The 21,806-nt window shown below is 39.7% G+C and overlaps 1 protein-coding gene across 1 annotated transcript in view; it reads left to right on the top strand.

Moving 5' to 3' along the window:
- Prdm5 (PR/SET domain 5) overlaps positions 1 to 21,806 on the top strand; it is a 172,068-nt gene that overhangs the window by 145,941 nt on the left and 4,321 nt on the right. The window contains exon 14 of the mRNA XM_038319175.1: positions 14,845 to 14,949. Coding sequence (XP_038175103.1) covers positions 14,845 to 14,949 — 105 coding nt within the window. The remainder of the gene's footprint in view (positions 1 to 14,844; positions 14,950 to 21,806) is intronic.

Below are 21,806 nucleotides of genomic sequence, written 5' to 3'. Positions count from 1 at the left end.
AGCTAAAACTTTGTTGTTGCTACACTTCGTATGTGTTTGTATTCACATATTTATGACCATACGCACCTGTGCTCTCGCATTTCTGTCAGGCCCAGTTCCTGCTGCTGCTTGCCTTCAGTAAATGACTACTCTTGGCTCACCATGACAGTGTGAGTCAGGTTCAATACTTTGATGCTCTGTAGAGGCAACAGACTGAAGGGTCTAAATGTGTCTTTAGGTGAATAAGCAGAGATCATGTCAGTGCCAAGAAAATTATATTCCACCTAGAAATAGTCTTTAACACTCTAAACAGTAGGACAGTTTATCACCAAGTAATATGTGACATATTGACTGAATTTTGGATTTTAAGTATTAAATTCTACTTCTGTTTCCATTGGCCAGATATGACTGAGCCCTCAACATCTGTATTGTGCTGAGACTCCCCAATGCTATATGTTCCTTTTCATGTGATACTGAGCTTGGGGCCTGCTGGTTCCCTCCCCAGCTCCCATTTTGTACCTGTAAGTGTTCAGATATTATCTGGTTCTCTGAATAGAGGTCTCTTAGAGGGCAGTAGTATCGATACTTTGAGAGAAGAGAAATATACTCATTGAATAATCTCTGAGTTCTTGAGCCACCTCACTGTGGTTTGCTTCTCTGTGAAAAATTAGGATTCTTTTAACTGGATCCTCTGCTGAGTGTGCTGTTTATGTTGACTTAATATGAGGATACTTAGTTCCTAGTAGAAAACTATCACAACCACAATTATGAAAGGAGAGGGGACAGTGACCAGGAGATGGGGGCTGGTAGCTCTTCTTCTATGTTAGTATTCCCCCATGCAGAGGCTGTATCTCTAAACCAAATGACAAGACACTGAGAGCTAAGATCAACATTATCTGTGTGTAAAAGAATGGTTCAAATCTGAGATGTCATTCCTTGGAGTTTTCTATGCCGTTTAGCTTGCTAAAAATAACTACATTGACTTAACCCAGTCTTTTTTTTTTTTTTTTTTTTTTTTTTTTTTTTTTTTTTTTTTTTTTTTTTTTTTTTTTTTGGTTTGTTCGAGACAGGGTTTCTCTGCAGCTTTTTAGAGCCTGTCCTGGAGCTAGCTCTTGTAGACCAGACTGGTCGTGAACTCACAGAGACCCACCTGCCTCTGCCTCCCAAGTGCTGCTATTAAAGGCATGCACCACCACCGCCAAGCTGGCTTAACCCAGTCTTGTACCTAACACATTCTGAGTTAGACAAAACTTCTAATAGCTTGGAGAGTTCAAAAATACCCCTCTCTGTAAAATGTTCTTCCTTAAACAAAAAACCACGAGTACCTACTGCTGAGAAAATGCATTTCACATGCCCAGGTCAGCAACTGTCACTTCACTTTACCTGCTTCTTTCTTCCCTGTGGCCCCCTGGATCCATGTCATGTGAGTTGTCATACCCATGCCTTGGGGAAAGGACTAACTAAAAATAAAATCTGAGTGCTGCTGTTGTAGATAACTAAGTTCCTACTGTCATTGGAACTAGAGACTTTAACTATTTGCACATGGGATGAAAGATTGGGGCATGGGAGGTGTTACATTAGCAGAGTCCTTTCTGTTCAATATGTTATCCTGCCAAATGACAACTGAGTAAAAATATAGGGGAGATGTGTACAGTTCCTAAATAGTATCCAAGTGGGACATAGTTTCAGCCCAGCATTCCACACTTAGGCGAATATAGACGTGTTTGGGCAGTGTCTTGCATTATAATCATGACCTTTCTGTTTTGCTGAAAAATAAAGTTTCTTAGAATATAGGACTTTCAGGGTCAAATCCAGGCTAGTCCTGGACAAATATGCCAAGTTGGTGATATCCTTTCTTGAAATACATTAATAAGTGCCCTTCATAAGGAGACAGAGAGACAACCAAAAGCTACTTGGACAAAAGTGCCAGTCCTTAGTTTTCCACAAGCAAATTTAGGACCTGTTGATGAGGAATGAAGCACACACCAGCTGGATGAATTTTGCATAATAGCCCTAGAAGTGATGAAAAGTTTTTAAAAATCTACCCTTGTGAAATAACTGTGCTCCAATTTACAGAGAGAGAGCGAGAGCGAGAGAGAGAGAGAGAGAGACAGAGACAGAGACAAAGACAGAGACAGAAAAAAGAAAAGAGGTGTTGGGTGAATAGAGTAAAAAGTGAGGTCACTAATAATCTGAACTTAAATTGATCTTCTGTTGCCCTTTGTCTTTAAAAATGTTTATTATTCTCAGATGATATATAAAGCCATTCTCACTTATTATAGTAATCTTATGCTATATTTTTATTTTTAAGACTTTTTAGACTTTTTAAAAAAGCATTTTATGACTTTTGAGTCAGTTTTGATCTGGTAAGATCTCTAGTAGGTCAGCCCTGGAATCCCCACCTGTGAAAACAGACAGCCTAGGTTTTTTCCAGAATTTTCTGAGGCTTGAAAGGATGCATTTCTATTACTAGCTCCCTGCCGTTGATGCAGGGTGTTGACTCTAGTTGTAATTTACATTGATACTACTTCCTCTGACTTTTGCCCACTGCTTGATGGCTTCGTTTTACTGTTGACATGAACTTGGCTGTTATCAATACCCTGTTGCTCGTGGATGGATTAGCCACATGTGCAATAGCACCTTTGTGCTGTGTGATTATTTTCAAAATGGAGTAATCAGAGAAGTATGTTATTTCTTTAGAATTAGAGATGCCTCTTCTAAGAATGAATCTACATAATTCCTTTCTCCTGCAGACCTCTGAATAAATGGTATGGGTTTATTGAGAAGTGAATTGCCACCATCACATATGTCAGAGCTGTTATTTTTGGAAGCAGGCAAGATGAATTATTCAGTCCTCTGGGACCAGTTAGAAATGACTCTTAAATGTGAGTTTGTGCCTGTGATGAATTCTCACTTTCTGTCATTTGTGCACTTACGTAACGCTCCTCAGATTCTTGTGAGTATTTGGTTTATGTTTATATTTGGATATGCTATCATTTTCTAAAGCCTAGGAATTGAGCCTAGGGCCTCACACTGATAGACAAACACTCTACCACTGTGTTCCTTCCCCAGCCTCCATATTTCAAATTGTGTGCCATAGAACCTATCAGTTGATAGGCAGGTAGACTTCAGCTCTATCTAGTCCACCTGCCTTGATATTTTTTCCTTGGTGAATCTGTTGTGCTTTTCTGGCAGGTGAGGACATTTTGTTTTGGTCTTCACCCTGTTCCTCACTCAGCACCCTCTGCAGTATTTTGCTTATGAATCATAAGAAAATAACGTGGTGAGTGAGAATCTCAGGTGAGGTATGTTGAGTAAGTTTACCACAAACTGTAAGGTTCCTAAATATGAGACTGCCCGGAGCTGATGATTTGCTCAACAAGGCCACCAGGTAACCCAATTCTTCTGATGTCTCCCACCATATTAGCTCTGTCCGTGTTCTGCATGTGATTCTTAATAGCACAGGCAGTGTCTCCTCATACGGGAACCAGAGTTACTTCTCATATTCCCATCTAAAGTCATACCTGCAACAATGTACAAATGGCATCCTGATCTTTCTCAGCTATTCCCCAACATGTCCAATTAAAAGCATCAGAAGTCCTTTAAAAATAACAAAGCCCTGGGCACACAACCCCATTAGGAAATCTTCTTTCCCAAGGAGTAGGCTACAGGCATCAGCATTTTTGAAGCTCTTCTGTTGATTACAATTTTTATACAAGCATGGGCTGAAGCTTAGCCTGACCAGCTGCCTCATTTGAGCTGGGGACCATCCTCCCCCTTCAGAGTAGCTAACCAGATAAAGGTGGTACTCAACAGAATGGAGCTCTGCTCGCAGGGCCAGAGAGAAGGGGAAGAGTTTTGTGAGCTGCCAGCAGCCATGTAGTACAGTGGTCTTGGGTCTTAGAGTGGAACTTGTTGTGAATTCTGTCCTCTCTGCCTGACTCTGTGACCTTTGGCATAGCTGTAAACTAACATTTCTTCATCTGTAAAGTGAGCATAACCATAGAAAATTCCAAGTATTGCTTAACAATTTAGTGGACTGTAGCTTTTAAAGTATTCCTATCCCTTTGCCAGCTAGTGTGAAAGAGGCAGCCCAAAGGGAAAGTTACCGTGCAGTGTGAGAGGAGTATAAGAACAGGAGGGGGCCAACAGGCCTGTCTGCCACTGTTGCTGCTCAGTTAGCCTTCTAGCATGCCCTTACAGGACCACGGACTAGATCGCAGCTTCTTCCTCATGACTGCACTTGACAGCACCTTGGGAACTTTTTTTTTTTTCACCAGTGAATGAAATCTTTATTTCTTTGGTTCAGATTTGCACAGAAACTATTTTTTTACTTAAAAATTAAGTATATAATAACTATTGATGCATTAACAGAGTACAAATAAGTATAACCCCCCACAAAACATAGAGCATAAAAGAGAAGCAAAACCTAGCTATGGTCTAAAACAGAGAACTTCTATGTGGCAAAGCATAACCTTAGTCCCAGATTCCTAATATACAAAGGCTTTAGATTATTCTGTGTACTGTAAAATATATTTATCCACACTTTCTGATATGAATTCTTTATTTTGTGATAAACATCAATCCATCTCCTTCAGGACATAATTCTATTACCCCTTCATTCCCCAAGCTATCGGTTAAATTGATCATCATGATTAGAGTTACATTGTCAATGGCATTGCAATTTAGGAATATTTGGGATTTCGCATTCATGTTTGTATAATTATAAGTAATTTCTTAAAGGCTAAATATTTTGTATGTTTTTACAAAGCATAATTGACATTTTGTATTCAAAATGTGATTTCTAAAATTCTATATTTTTGTTGATTATTAAAATCTTTGAAACTATTCAGAATGCTGAGCAATTTGGATAAAATCAGCCAAATATTAATATACTAATTAATCTTCAGTATAAACATGAAAATGTGGTTAGAAGTCCCACACACTATTTCTTGATAAATTTTTACAGAAAAGTAGCCATGTATAAAAGAAACCAATGGAATAAAAATTTTGTATATTCTCATGTGATTAATGGTCAAAAATAAAAAGTATGAGTTTCCCTTTGGTCTTATTAAGATGCTTCAGAAAAGGCAGAGGTAATAAAGAGGAATCTAAGGAAATGTAAAACAATAACAGTAATTAATAATAATATACAAATCTTTCCATTAGCCAAAATCAGAGATATATGAAAACATACAACAAAAGTCACTCTGAACATTATTTTAAATAATTACATTCAGTCCTTCATGTTTGACTTTAGGTAATATTTGAAAGGAAACCATCAGTTGCCTTGATTAATACTAGATCTTATTTTCACTTCTAAGTTTTTTTTTTTAACATTCCATTCCATATGAAGCCCTGAAGAGAAAATTACTCATGACTTTCTCCCTTACAGAGCAGGAGAGACTATATTCATGGACTGTCTATAGAGACACCCCCTTTTTAGAACATTTCTTTTTTTTTTAATATGTTGTATGTTTTCATATACCTTGGGAACTTTTAAAGCATCAGTGCCTAGCCATGTCCAGTACAATGAATATGCTTTCTGAGAGTGGGCTCCAGAGGGCAGTAGTTGTAAACTGACATTTCTTTTCCTGACCTCCCACTTCCAGACAACTGACTCAGAGGCATAATACTTATAAATGCTTAGTCAATATCTCAGGCTTATTACTAACTAGCTCTTACATTTTAAATTAACCCACATTTCTTATTTATGCTCTGCAACATGGTGGTACTTTCATTAGCATGGCATGTTCATCTCCTGATCCCTTTGCATCTGGCTAGCAAATCATCAGTCTATCCTTCTCTTTCCTGTCATCGTTAGTTTGGTCACCACACCTATACTTTCTGCCTGGCTACTAACCAATCAGCATTTTATTAAGCAAATTTGAGTGGCAAATCTTCAGAGTATACAAGAGGATTATTCCACAACATTTCTTCCTTTCTGTCTAATTAAAAAGAAAGGTTTTTCATTTAACATAGTAAGATTATATATAACAAAACACTCATCAAGTAAGAATTACAGTTAAAATATCCAGTCTATGTGTATTTGTAAAAATTAGAGAAAAATACTCTGTTGTCTTTGTGAATCTAAACTTTTGTGTGGTACGGAGGCCACTTGTTCATTTCCTGGCTTCCCAGATTCCTGAAATAACCACACAGAAACTATATTAATTAAATTACTGCTTGTCCAATTATTTAAGTGTATTGCTAGCTAGCTCTTACATCTAGAATTAACCCATCTTCATTATTTTATATTTTACCACCTGCAAGGTTTCATCATGTCTGTGTCTTGCAGCAGCTCCAAGGCTTCTCCCTGACTCCACCTTCTTTCTCCCAGCATTCAGTTTAGTTTTCCCTGCCTAGCTCTATTCTACCCTATCACGGGCTCAAGACACTTTATTAACCTATGGTATTCACAGCATACAGAGGGGAATCCCACATCTGTTTTCTACCTCAGTTATCTTTTATCATAACTAAAGAATTATAACTATAACTCTCTAGCCTTCAAATCCATCAAAGACCCCAAAAGGGTAAAATGTTACCTAATGATAGGAACCTCAGCTGCCTGGACAGTCACCCAACATTCCTCTGTAATTTTGGAGTATCCAACTCTGGCCTGCTGGTCTAGAATATCTGACAGACTTTCCTGTAAAGCAGGGAAATCTAAAGGATTTCCTACCTTGTCCTGGCAAATTTCAGCAGTCACTTTTTTACTTTTTATATCCTGTTGGTCCAGTTTGGACAACAATTGAGGCAAGGGAAGTTTCTTTGTCCCCATGGTTAGTTTTTGCCATAAAAATCCTCTATACTGAGTTTCTTTAATGCCCATCATCTTCTCTGAAGTAGGTTGGTGCTGTCGAAACACGTCTCACTGATATAGGAGTGTTTCTATCTGCTGTTTCATTGGTTAATTAATAAAGAAACTGCTTGGCCTGATAGGTTAGAACATAGGTGGGTGGAATAGACAGAACAGGATGCTGGGAGTGAGGCAGATGCCTCAAGCAATTGCCATGCCTCTCCTTTCTGGGTCAGACATGATGGAGCCAGCCGCCAGGTCATACATGCTGAATCTTTCCTGGTAAGACACCACTCGTGGTGTTACACAGATTACTAAATATGGGTTAATCAAAATGTGAGAGTTAGCCAGTAAGAGGCTAGAGCTAATGGGCCAGGCAGTATTTAAAAGAATACAATTTGTGTGTTGTTATTTCAGGTTTTAAGCTAGCCGTGTGGGAGCCAGGCAGGATGAAAAGCAGGCCTGCTCGTCTCCTCACTACATCTCACTGTCATGAAAATCCTTAGGTTATTAAGCATATTATGGTATATTCTGTAGGTCTTTGAAGTGTTTGAAGACCATCTATCTAAATATATCTGTGTATGCTCTAACATAACTATAAGTTTGAGTATTATAGATGACTCTTAATCTATATTCTTTAATCATGTATTATATTTTTAAATGAGATGCATAGACATAATACCCTAGAGAAGAGTAGAAAATACATACAGTATAAATTAATTTAAAATTTGTATCAATAAACCAAAATCCATACCAATTCTAAAATGTAAAATTAATAGTTGGTTTTTGGATTAAAGTAGATACAATAATCTATCATTTTATCGTATTTCTATATCCCCTTTTCCTTTTAGAATGAGATCAAGATACTTGAATCTAGTCTCTTTTGTTCAGCTTTTTTCCTGACCATTAGCAATAACAACTTGTAACCAACCCCCTTAAATGAAAATAAATATCCATAACCCATTTTTTGGGAGTGTGGGCATAGTTTTCTAGACTACTTCTGTTGATTGGGGGTGTTGGTAATCTTTGGGGGACTCTGAGATAATTTAGGATTATGGTCAAGTCTTGACTGGAGTATTCTGTGAGGCTGAATCATCTCATCCAGCATCCTTGATGCAGTTCTGGATGCAAAACTCAGAGGCTCAGAGGAAACTGCAGCAGAGGCATTCTGAAACATTGGATCATCTGGGCCATCCATTTTCATTAGAGATTTTTTAGGGGCACTTCCTCAATCAAACCTGATTTTTCTTAACCCAGAATTAATTCAGAGTTCTTAATTTTCTGTAGAAATAAAAGCAGACCCTCTTTCCCAAAGTAACATATCTTTTTACTTAAATCTTGGAGTCAAAATATTTTAAAAATATATAAGTTGGTTTAATCTAGCAGCTTTTATAATCAAATATTTCTCAGCAGTTATCATTTTCCCTTATTAGTTAAAAAATTTAAAGACAACACAATAATATACACAATTCAGACTCTGTATTTTCCATATTTATGTTGTATAATATAATTTTTATTACTCTATTCCTTTTAAAGGACTTTTTCTTTTCTCTCCCAAGCCTAGATAGAGATATATAGATATAGATATATTTTAACACACTGTAAACTGTTTACAGGGTTTTTCCCCCTATGAATCTGTGTTTACTGCGTATCTCTATCTTTTTTCTGACCACATGAGCCTTTAAAATGCTGAGCTGACTAAGACCAAAGCAGAGACTTTGTCATCTGTCTCCATCCCATTCCTTGGTTCCCTGAGAGGCTAGTCTTATGGAGGAGGTATGTTTACTGCTAGCTTGGGAGCCATGTTCACTGCTCCAACTCTATGAAGTTTCTGGATCCACACTGCCACCCACTGCTCATGAACCCCATTCAAGTGTTGGTAGCAGGGCTTCTTAAAAGAGCCTCCCATTTTTTGCCACTAATGCTGAGTTAAGGAAGCTGTCTCTTAAAGGAGCTATGCCTTTGCTCATCACTAGAGAAAAAGCAGACCCTCTTTCCCAAAGTAACATATCTTTTTACTTAAACTTTGGACTCAAGATATTTTTAAAATTTATAAGTTGGTTTAATCTAACAGCTTTCATAATCAAATATTTCTCTGTAGTGGTTACCAAGAAGTTTAGTTTGACTCTGTTTATGTGTGTTTAAAATCTTTTTTAAAGCTTTATCATGTCTTATGTGGAAATTCCAACCACACATTGAAGTACCAAATGTACATGGATGTTTCCTGTGCCAACCACCTGGTCCCAAAAAACTGACTCAGAGGCTTATAAATGCTCAGTCAATAGCTCAGGCTTATTACTAAACAGCTCTTACATTGTAAGTTAACCCATATTTTTATTAATACTCTGCGACATGCCGGTACCTTTGTTAGCAGGGCATGTTCATCTCCTGCTCCCACTGCATCTAGCTGGCCACTCCGACTCCACACTTCTTCCCATCATCCTTAGTTTGGTTGCCCTACCTATGCTTCCTGCCTGGCTAGTTGTCAATCAGTGTTTTATCAAACCAATTCAAGTGACAAATCTTTACAGTGTACAAGAGGATTATTCCACAGAAAGTAGTTATTTAAAAGATTCCAAGGAAACTTAAATTATCAGGCATGGTGAAATACAGTGGTCCACAATCAGGATGGAGTGAGGGATGTGTTTCCTCTGCTGCAGGTTGTCCTGCTGCTCCAGCAACAAACAGAAGTCATGCATGTAGCTCCAGCAAAGCACATTCAAGTAATTTGCATGGTTCTTGCTTGTTTTATGCCTGATAAGCTCCTGTACCCACTCTGTGCATGTAATTGGACTTTCTGGCTACCCACTTATTTTACAAATTATTGCATGGACCACAAGAAGAAATTAATCAGAAATAGACCAGGTGTCTCCTTACAACATTGTTATATGAAAACTAGATTTTATTCACTGTGCTTATTTTTAGTTTCCTATATGTGGATTTTGCAATTCATTCTCCTGGCTTATATGTAATGTGTTTCCCATTAGCTACAATGCAGAAGCAATTATGGATATGCTGTGTAGAAACCTGCTTTAAATATTCTCCTTGCTCTCAAAGGCTTCCCTATGAGTTGTAATTTTTAGGTGCTTTGTTTACTAGTCCAAGGGTGTGTTTTGTCATATGTTGAATGACCACACTGACTATAAAAAATAAGACGTGAGTAAAAACCCAGAGAAGCTGTAAACATCTGTGAGAGCTTGCTCGGCAGGGCTGCTTCTAGAGGGAGGCTCAGCACACCCTGATTGTGTGCAGCCGGTGGTGTGTGTGTTCTCACAAATGGGCCATTAAGAGGAACTGTTAGATATATGACCAGCTGCTCTGCAGGCTATAGATCTGCCCCATTAGGTGTAATAGAAACTAGAGGGACCACACTCACAAACCCTCCTATAAATTGTAGCTCTGATTTTGTACAAATTTGATATTTTATGGAACTCAGTAGTAATCTTTTGTCCACACAGTCTCACTAAAGAAACCAGAGTTTGAGTCTGCCACATTGAGGGCACTGGTCAAGGCTGACCAGTAGTCAATGGTTGGGATTACTACAAGTCATGGAGGAGCTGTGTTATGAAGTGCCATGGGAAACACACATACTTGCCTTGCTCCAGATACCCCAAACATTGCTGCAGAATGATTGGTCAAGGCTGTGGTCTGGCTGGAAAGAGTCAACCCAGTCTCATGTGGCCTGCACATTGTAGACTCCATATTTCAACGTCAGGGCCAGGTTTTGGAAAACAACTGCCTACCAGGCTGAGATTTCATGGCTGTCAAGCCCAACACCAGATCATGGAATTGTCTCTAAACAGCTAGTTTGATTTGATGTTTACAAGGTCCATTATCTTGATATATAGTAAATAGTAAATATAATTAGTTCCCCTCAATAGAGAAAGGCATGTCCTTGGAAGAAGGAAGGTTGTGATATTTCAAGTTTCAGAATAACATAAAAACAGTATTTTAAGTCTTTTAACTTTTATACAGAAATTTTAGACTTATAGAAACAAAGAGAATCAAGTAATGAATTCCCCCTTCCCATGTGTTGTCAGCCACATCAGACAAGTAGTTTTGCCTTATTTAATCTCCTAACCATATGAAATTTAAGCCTTTGAGTATATTCTAGCATAGGCATCATTTGTTTTCCTAGATAATGATAAAATTGAATTATAGGCATCCTATCAGCAAAGACAGTTTTATTGTAAGCCCACGCAGTTCCAAGTCTGCCTCAAAAGCAGCGGTGGCTCATTGTGACAGGCGAAGACAATCTGAGGAGAGTCACATCACAACATTTTGGCATTGTGATGATGTTCAGATGCATAACTTCTCTGGGTATTGAATTTTTATTATCTTTTCTAAATGACCACTCTTCAACAGACTGCAGCAACTGCCATCTTTCAGTATGTAAAGCCCCAAAAGCATACTATAGAACCTCTGTGCTTTGCCCTCCTCCAGGGACTTGAACCAATGTCTGGAGATTTGGTGGGGAACCACCGTATACTGCTGTCATCTAGTGGATACTGAGAACATCTCTTCTCCCAGGAATTACCTGGCCCTAAATTTCAATTGTTTCCAGATTAAGGAAGTTTGACCTAAACTAATGTGGGTGGTTCAGGCTTCTCCGTGTGTTATCTTCAGAAGGATTGGTAGATGGGTCTTGTTACGGTCCCGGATAGAAAGAGTTACTCTGGTTATATGTTGTCTGCCCCACTATAGGCTTCATATTTCAAACATTAATACAGTGTTTTTCACATGAGATTAAAAGGTAAAATTTGCTTTATATACTTTTAAAAATGTAATTCAGCACTTAAGTTAACAAGGTCTCACTTTCTTATAAACTATGGTTTGTCTACAAGGTTAACCAACACCAGGGCTGCTGGAAAAAAGGGGGGAATGGAAGATTTCTGGGTATATAGAAATTTTGTGTTTAAGTAATTTGCATCAAGTCCATGCTCCAAGAATTTTAAATTTATATTTGTGCATATGTGGGCATGCTTGAGCATTTGTGTTTCAGCATAGTTGTGGGAATGTGTTCTGGGGATGAAATTCGGGTTGTCAGACTTAATGGAAAGTGCCTTTATTCATTGAGCTATCTCACTGGCCTAGATAATTGCATGACAATATTTGGGCCACGTTAAAAAAACCTTTTCATTTGTTTGATTGTTTGTTGATTTTATTTGTTTATTTGTTTTATTTTATGTTGTAAACAGCCTTATGCAGTCCAGGCTGGTCTCCAACTTTCTTTGTAGCTGAGAATGACCTTGAACCTGATCCTCTGCTTCCACCTCCCACATGCTGGAATTACAGCTGTGCACCATTGTACCCAGGAAATTTTTAAGATGATTTTTTAAGTTTAGAAATAAGAACTGGGGCCTAAGAGATGACTCCATCTATAAAGCACTTGATATGCAAGTGTAAGCACCAAAGTTCTGGTTCCCTGAAGCCACATAAATATTCAGGCAGTTTCAGTAGCTGGTTAATGATCGTAGCACTAGGGAGGAGGAAACCAAAACCTCAAGATGACTCGCCTGAATCTGTGAGCTCCAGATCAACAGGGGACCCCTCCCGAGTAAATAAAGTGGAGAAGAAAGAAGACACAGGCATCAACATCTGACCTCCACACATACACATATGCACCCACACCCATGAAAAGATACATTACATGTTCATACATAATCACAGACAAGAAAAGTAATAAAACAGGATCATCTAGGAAAATTCGTCATTTTCCTAACCTTTAAACATGGAAAGCCATTAATATAAAATACTATAATCTGGAAAATTAAATTAATTTGAAATGGAAGACAACTTTCATGTCTTAACATGCCTTTGTGTGTGTGTGTGTGCGTGTATTTGTGTGTGTGTGAGGAATTCCCAACAAGTTCTATTAAAAAAACAACTCTTTGTCCACAGCTTTCCTAAATGATATTGAGAGCTGTTAGAAAATCTTTGTGAGTTAAGTTGCTGTTTCTTTGTATAGAAGGGTGTCAATGACTCACAACTGTTGTGTTGTCGATAGGCAAGGTGTCAGATACAGAGCTCCATACAGCCGCCTTCTGAATGAGCTCTGCCAGATGTTGTTTGATTAGAGTAGACTAATTAGATGGTTGATTACTTCTGCCACTCATGGATTAGTTTAGCTGATAAATAGATTGCCTCCAGTTAGCATTGGTTCCCAGGTCACAGTGACAAAGGACAAGACATTTCTCAACTGGACTGGTTAATCATTCAGAAATAGCATAAATCAAGAACCTAATCATGATGTCTAGTTAAATCTAGCATATGAGTCAGAATGTGTGATTTATTTTACATATTTCTCCATGAGGACATTAAAACCAGTTCCCATGATATATTGTTGAATCTGATTGTGTGCTCATATTTAAGATCCCTGTATCAGACAACAGAAGAAGTGCAGTGAGATTGTGAGACAACGCGGTGGATGAGTTTCTTATCTCAGAGTGGCAGGATGGTCACAAACATGACAGTATTTCTGTTGTTCTAACGAATGTCTGAGATAATCAGCTTAAAAGGAGAGAAGGTTAATTTTGGCTCACAGTGTTAGAGCTTTAGTCGTTTGACCTTGCTGCTTTTGAGCCTGTCACATGGAGCACATAATGAGGGCAGCTGCTCACCTTATGGTGGCTAGGAAACAGAAAGAAAGGAAGAAGAAAGCAGAGCCATATAATTCATTCAGGGAATACCCCGTCATCTAATTCCCTTCCACCTGCTACCTCTGCTCTTAAGTGGTGCCACCAACGGGGCTAAGCCTTTAACACATGGGCTCTTACGAAGGACTAACCCAAATCATAGCAAGTGGTATAAGAGCATGCTTTTATATTCTAGCCACATAGGTCTATAAGTTGTTTCATTTATATCCTTGGAAAGGCAGGAGATTATTCAGCCTCAAGTCTTTTAACTTGACAGAAGTCAAAGAATCTTATGGCTTCCTAAGCTTTCACTATCATATGGTTCCTTGTTGACAGTCTCTGTGTAACTGTCTTAACCACCATGGTGCTAAGTAAACCTAAGGGAAAGAGATTAGAGAGTAAAATTATAATTCCCTTGTGCTCTTGACTGTATGCATGGATTCTTGTTTCACAGGAAGGGGAGGGCTACGTATATTAGGGAATGTTCCTGGAACAATGAAGACTACTCAGTTCTCAGAGGAAGGGGTGGGAACAGGAACACATATCTCCTGGCATCACACACTGTGCCCGTAGCATCCAGTCTGGGCTCTTGTCTACCTGTGCTTGACTAGTGAGGAATCATGTGTTTGCAATGAATCAGGTTAGGGGTAATGAGAAGTTAGTAGGAAGTGTGTAGGTTCTTTTTCAGAAAGAATGCATGTGTCTCCCCATTGATTTACCTGGTTCTCTATAAGGACTTGTTTCTGCCTGTCATTTAGGAGACTTGCTGGATCAGAAAATCTCCAGTATGTTCTCTTCCTGCTGTTTCTTCTTTTCTGTAGATTGGAATCCGTTAGGTGAATAGGAAATGTAGACACTTTTCTCCCTTTTGAGATGCATACTTAAAAGCTTATAACAGAAAAACAAGAAAAGTCTCACTTAGAAATATTCTTAGTTTTAATAACTCTATACCAGGAAGAAAAATATTTTGTAATCAAGATTAAAATACATCAATCAAAGGTACTTTCTAGCTTTTTAAATTTATTTTCCAACTTACATAGCAATTTTGATTCTGAAATATTCAATCCAGATTATAGTAGTTGCATCATTTAGCTGAGGGATCCTCGGCTTTCTTAGATGAAAATACTCAAAATGCCATAGGAAAATGTTATGGTACCTCTAAGCTAAAATAAATAATTAAAAATTGAATCACATGTTCAAGCTATTAGTGGGACAGACACTGTCCTGCCTTTGTTGCTCACTTTCAACTAGGAGATTACAGTGTCCAGGAATGATTATTAGTGTTTCTCGTGAGGTCTGAAGCAGCTCAGCTCTCCCCTGCACATCTCGAGGATGGCGTCTTCCATCTCAACACTCGCCTTTCCGTGGAGGTTCAGCAGCCGGTCCACTCACCCACTGACATTCTTGGTGCTCTCTTTTCTGTGCCTGCAGGAGAAGCCATACCAGTGCTCAGAGTGCAGCAAGGCCTTCAGCCAGAAGCGGGGCCTGGATGAGCACAAGAGGACGCACACAGGGGAAAAGCCTTTTCAGTGTGACGTGAGTTGGGATTCTTTTCTCTCCTCTGGTATTCTGCAGTACCAGGAGGACTGTCCGTGCCTGAGCATGCATTTGTTTTGTGAGTCCATCAATGCCTTCTGCTGCTTTTAACTCTGGGCTGCACATTCAGTAAAATCATATTTTATTCATTATAGTTTACTAGCAGCAAATAAACTGTGATTTTCATCGGGATATCGTCCAATGTTTGATCCAAGGAGCTGTTGTTCTTCCAGAGTATAAATATGGGATAGTTGGGGGCAACTCAGGCATCTGCGCCAATCTTTGATAAGTTAGTGACAGTTTAACCAATAGTGAGTATGATGAAAATTATATTGTATGTGTCTGAAATTCTTAAAAATCAGAATGTAAAAAATATATTTAGCTACTCAGATGTTAAATACAAGCTGAATTTTCAGAATATGTCTATAAATTCCATTCTGTTAAATAATGCTACTTAAGACATTTTCTATTTTGGATATTTTATTAAACTGAAATAATTTGACATAACTGTTTCACATTAATTTTGAAAGGAGAGAGTGCTACTGTTCTTAGTAAATGTAATAAGAACATTGATGGGGGAAATGATTATTTTCTACCGATGGTTAGCTGATCAACCCAAGTGTTAGAGAAGGCTTGTTCTTGACAAATAAATATAAAAAAAGAGCATCAGTGGAAGTTGGTATGAGAAGAAACACTGAAGTTGTAATGTGTGAAGCAGCTCTGTACAAATTCACTGTAAGTGCTGAATTTACTCAAGAGTGTCATCCCACTGGCATGTCGGAGCGGGGACCATATGGTGCAAGGAGTACCTGTGAATGGGAACTGACAAACCCAAGACCTTTTCCCCATCCTGTGAGAGCTCGCTGGAGGCTAAAACAGCAATGTGCTTACTCATAAAGTACCTTCCTCTCCAGCACACTTCAAGAAAACCCACCTGTAGCAAGAGAAATGCACTCAGACAGAGCATGGTCCGGAATTGGAGCTAGCTCAGTAACTTCAGTTAGTTAATTCTTTTATAGAAACAGAGCCTATGTAAGTGCCTTTGTTGAACAGCTACACAGATAACCGTCTCAGGCCTGAAACAGTTTGACAGTGGCATATGGACACTTCCTCTAAATTTCCATTCCTATCAGCAGCTGTAGCCTTCATCCTTTCTCATCACTTCAGATGTCCAGTGTGTTCCCCTGGGCATCTTCGACGTGATACTTTGAAATCTTTTTTAAAAGTTATAAGATTTATTAGCAGACTTTATGTGTCTGTATGTCTGTGTAGGCACATGTACCTCATGGTGTGGGTGTAGAGGTCAGAGGGCAACCTGTGGGACTTTATTCTCTCCTTCCACCATGTGGGTCCTGTGTTGACAGAGTGTTGTTCATTACTGGCTGCCCAGACCCGATATAATCACACAGAAATGATAGTAATTACAACACTGCTTGGCCAATCACTCAGGCATACTGCTAGCTAGCTCTTTTATCTTAAATTAACCCATTTCCATTATTTTATATTTTACCACAAAGCCTGTGGTTTGTTACCTCTTGGGCAGCTACATGGCATCTGCCTCCTTTGACAGCTACATGGCATCTCCCTGACTCTGCCTTCTTTTCTTTTTGTTTTTAAAGATTTATTTATTATGTATCAACATTCTGCCTCCATGTATGCCCGCCCGCCAGAAGAGGGCGCCAGATCTCATTACATGTGGTTGCTGGGAATTGAACTCAGGACCTTTGGAAGAACAGGCGGTGCTCTTAACCACTGAGCCATCTCTCCAGCCCCCCTCTGCCTTCTTTTCTATATATGGTCTTGAAATTCCTGCCTTTCTCTATTCTGTGCCGCTATAGGCCCAAAGTAGCTTCTTTATTGACCAATGGTATTAAAACATATTTACAGCATACAAAAGAGAATCCCACATCAGGTCCTGTGCTGGCTAATCTTGCTTGTCATCCTGATTGTATCTGAAATTAACTAAAATTAAAGCCCCTAAGGATACCTGTGAGGAAGTTTTCTTACTTAGATTATTTGAGGTGGGAGGACTCACTCTAAATCTAGGCCACCCCTTCAGGTGACAATGCACATAAAAGGACATGGAAGAAGGAAGCATTTGCTTTTTGCCTGCTTACCTCATTCTTCTTGTTCACCTGTCCTGCCACTGTACCAGAACCTACTTCTTCAGAATTCCAGCGTAGACTGAAAAGTAGCAGCTCTCTAGGACTTCAAGGGGACTCAAGCCCCAAATTAAGACTGCTGAGATTTGGCATTTCCACAGGAGACAGACCACACAGACATACACAGACTCACAGACACACATATTTAGGTGTATATAACACATAGACACATACACACACACACACACACACACACACACACACACACACACGTACTATTTCTTTCTCTTTTTTTTAGTTTTTTCAAGACAGGGTTTTTGCTATAGCTTTGGAGCCTGGCCTGTTCTGGAACTAGCTCTTGTAGACCAAGGTGGCCTTGAACTCACAGAGATCTGCCTGCCTCTGCTGGAATTAAAGGCGTGTGTCACCACCGCCTGGCACACATACTGTTTCTTTAGAGAATCCTGACTAATAGAGTCCTGGGGGTGAAGCTTGGATCATAAAGCTTTGCAACAAGTACTACTGAGTCATCTTCCTGACTGTGAAGTGTTTGTTTAACATAAATTAGCCATTTTAAAATATGTAATTTGGTGGCATTTAGCACATTATCCTTGTTGTGTAATCATATTTATCCAGCAGCAAAGCATTTTTCTTTGCACCAAAATAGAAAATCAACCCCATTAATGTTTTCCCCAACTCCTCTAGTCCCCAACGATCATTAGTCTGCCTTTTTTTAAGTTTTTTAGATTTCCCTTTCCTAGGACAGATCCACAGTGTGACATGTATCTGTGGAACATCACTTTCCATGGCTGATGATACCCTGTTCTCTTGACCTATCACGTGTGCTTACCCATCTATCCATTGGTAGCCACCTGGTGTTTCTGCTTTTGCTGTTTTTACATATTGGCTGTGGCAGGCAGGTATATGTATGAATTTGTTTGAGTACCTATTTTCATTTTGGGGGTGTGTGTGGAGTTTCTGGGCTGTGTAATAATTGAGTTTTTATTCTTTTTAATTGAAAATAATTTTTATATACCATATTCTGATCAAAAATTTTCCCTCCCTCCTCTCTACTAAGATCTTTCCTACCTTCCCATCCATCCAATTTCATGCTTTCTCTCCCCCCTCCCTCTTTTCTACTTCTCCCTCTTGCAAACAAATAAGCCAATAAAAAACAAAAATATAAAACACACACACACAATCCACAAATTAGAAAACATAATATATAAGCAAAAGACAAGTAAAATAAAAATGCCCCAAGAAGTATTAGTAGATAAAAGATGCCGCAAATGTCACCAAACTCCTTTTGAGTTGGCCCTCTACTGCTGGGCATGAGGCCGTCCTTGAGTGTGGTTTGTACATCCTGTTAGTCATAGAAGCTGAACCATGTTACATTCCTGTCAGGGTTGTATAAGGATTCAGGTTTTATTTTCCCCATCTTTGAGTACATTTTTCCCTGTTTTGTTTTTTTCTGTTTTAGCCATCCAGCTAAGTGTGAAGTATCTCACTAGGTTTTGACTTTACCCTAAATTCTAACGAAGTTAAGTGTCTATGTGCTTGTTGGATATTTTTCTGTCTTGGGGACAAGTATTTGCTCAAATGCTCATTTTAAAATTACCTGCTTAGGCTTTTTCTTGTTGAGTTGTAAAAATTCTATGTAATGTCCTGGATAAAAACTTTGCATGACATGCAAATATTTTATTTCAAATAAATACTTCACTCGAGGAGTACTCTTTCTATTTTTTCTGATAATATTCTATGCACAAAGATTTCGACGTTAAGTTCATTTTATATTTTTCAGAATTTTGTCATATTTCATGTTATATATAAAATTTGTTGCCCAGACCAAGGTCCTTTTGTTTCTCCCTAAACATTTTATCCTTCAGCTCTTATATTTCAGTGTTGTATCTATTTTGAATTGATTTTTTTTTAATATGGAGTCTGCTAGGGATCCATTCTTTCACCATCTTTCAGCTTTATATACAGTGTTAAATGTGAGGTATTTTTTTAACTTTTTATTGATTCCTTGTGAAGTTTACATCATGCATCCCAATCCCACTCATCTCCCCATCCCTCCATATCTGCCCTCTGTCTTTAAAACTACCCCATCTAAAGAAAACAAAAGAACACCAAAAAAAAAAGAGTTGCAGTGTGTCACAGTGTGTCACACACTCTATCCTCTTGCCCAAACATCTTTACTTGCAAATGCTAATTACCATAAGTCCTTGGTCTGTTTAGAGGCCTCTGGCTTCTGCTACACTATCAATACTGGATTCTCCATGGAGTTCCTCTCAGATATCCTGTTGTAGCTTGGTGTCATGAAGGTCCTAAAGCTTTGGTTCTGCAGGATTGAAGGCACTGCAGCAATTCATGGACGGGTTAGATATTGAGGTTGATCAACTCAGAGTCCTGCATCTGGGCCTGGGTGGTAGCTGAGTCATTCAGCCAGCCGGCTCTCCTGCACCTCCACCACCAGGGTCAGCTCTCCTCCTCTTTGCCCAGGTGGGGGCAGAGCCGCTTTCCTGCTATGAAGGCTGGGAAGGCACCCGCTGACTCTCTGGTGCTCATGCCTTTGAGGCCAGCTCTCCCTCACCCATGCCACCAGGACCAGCTTTCCAGAACTGGCCCAGTGAAGGGCAGGGCCAGATCATCTGCTCTCATGCCCTGTGGGCCTGCTCTCCAGCATCCACACCACCAGGGTAAGCTTTACTATGCTGCCCAAGGAAGGCATGGGTCCCACTCTCTGGAATGCTGTAGCCAACTAGGGATGGGTCCAGCTCACCGGCTCTCATGCCTTTGGGGCCAGCTCTCCCATACTGCCCAGGCGAGGGGCAGGACCGCTATCCCATTCTCATGTCCTGGGGCCGGCTTACTGGCCTGGTGGTGGGCAGCATCCTCTAGGGTGTCTTCTGCCCCCTTACACTGAGTGCTGGGTGTCTTCTGCCCTATTGACCTTAAATGTAAGTTTCAATAAACACCCTTGGTTATACTGACAAATTTTTAAGTAGACGTTTGTTTTCAAACCAACAAACCTGAATTTTAGTAAATGCCCTTTCAATGTCCATGTTTGTCTTTTTCTTTATTCTACTAATGTGACAGGTTCTTCTGTTTTCTTATTTAAACCACCATTGCAATCTTGAAATAAATCTTACTTGGCCATGGCTAACAACCCACTTAATAGATACTTAAATTCTTTCATTTTGTGTATGTGTATGTGTGAACTTTCGCACCTAGATCCATAAATGTTGATCTCTTCTTTATTTTTAATATCATCATTTGGCTTTGGTGACAAAGCTATGCTAAGTACAGAAAATAAGTTTTAAAAGTGCTCTTCTCGCTGCAGGAAAGATATTTCTGTAACTCTGAATATTTGGTAGACTTCATCTGTGGGGTCCATTAGTCCTAGACTTTCCTTATTAATATTATTTATATTTTATTCATTATCTTGAGTTGTTGGTATTGATGTCAATGTTCGGTTGTTATTCTCATTTTTTCCTTAAGTGGGTTTGGTAACCTGACAAACAGGAAATAAAATACATTGACCTACTGGACTGACAGGCCTTTGTCTTGCTTAATCTCTTAGTAACCCCCTTTTCTGTCACTACTCTTCAGGATGTGTTTCAAACCCATGGCTGCCTCTAGACTTTTTTTTTGCCACTTTCGTGTCTCTCATACCCACCATATGAGCAAATTTGTTTGGCTTTTACAGATTCACCACACCTGCCCAACTACTGTGTTAGTAGTTAGTTAGTAGTTAGCTTGGGAATGCAGAAGTAGCTTCTTCACTGATCTATCTTTGCTGCTTAACACTCTGCTTAAAGTTGCCACCCAGAGTAATCTATCCAAAGGTTGCATCTGTCTGACTGTCTGACTGTCTGACTGTCTGACTGTCTGTAATCCTCCAGTGATCATGCGTCTCATTCAAAAAGAAATCCCCAGGATCTGCACCTGTGCCCTCCTCCCCAGGATCTGCATCTGCTCTCCTCCCCAGGGTCTGTACCTGTGCCCACCTCCTCAGGATCTGTACCTGTGCCCTCCTCCCCAGGATCCACACCTGCTCTCCTCCTTAGGGTCCACACCTGCTCTCTTTTCCAGGGTCTGTACCTGTCCTCTCCTCCCTAGGACCTGCACCTGCTCTCTTCCCCAGGATCTGCACCTGCTCTCCTCCCCAGGGTCTTTACCTTTGCTCTCCTTCCCAGCATCTGCACCTGTGCTCTCCTCCCCAGGGTCTGCACCTATGTCCTCCTTCCCAGGGTCTGCACCTATGCCCTCTTCCCCAGGGTCTGTACCTGTCCTCTCCTCCCCAGGGTCTGCACCTGCTCTCCTTCCCAGGGTCTGCACCTGCTCTCCTCCCCAGGGTCTGCACCTGCTCTCCTCCCCAGGGTCTGCACCTGTGCCCTCCTTCCTAGGATCTGCACCTGTGCCCTCCTCCCCTTCTGATGTACTCAACACAATCTCTCACTATGGTCACCAGTGTGCCTTCATAACTGCTGTTTTCTCTGCTTGAACTCCTTTCTCTTTGGGTATCTTTTTGTTTTGTTCTATTTTCTTATTTGTTTGCTGGTTACTTATTTTTAAACTTACTGCTGTTTTAAGACAAGATTACACTCTGTAGCCCATTTTGTTCCAGTATTGGCTACATGTGTAGGTCAGGATGGCCTCAAACTTGTAGCAACCATTTTGCCTCTGCCACCAAGTGCTGGGATCTTGGGCTCCATCATGCCTGGCCATTGGTGTATCTTTATGGCCTGCCCC

The sequence above is a fragment of the Arvicola amphibius genome, chromosome 2 (genome assembly GCF_903992535.2).
Source record: "Arvicola amphibius chromosome 2, mArvAmp1.2, whole genome shotgun sequence".
Lineage (NCBI taxonomy): Eukaryota > Metazoa > Chordata > Mammalia > Rodentia > Cricetidae > Arvicola > Arvicola amphibius.
Note: the sequence above shows the minus strand (reverse complement) of the source record. Positions and strands in the feature narration are given on the sequence as shown.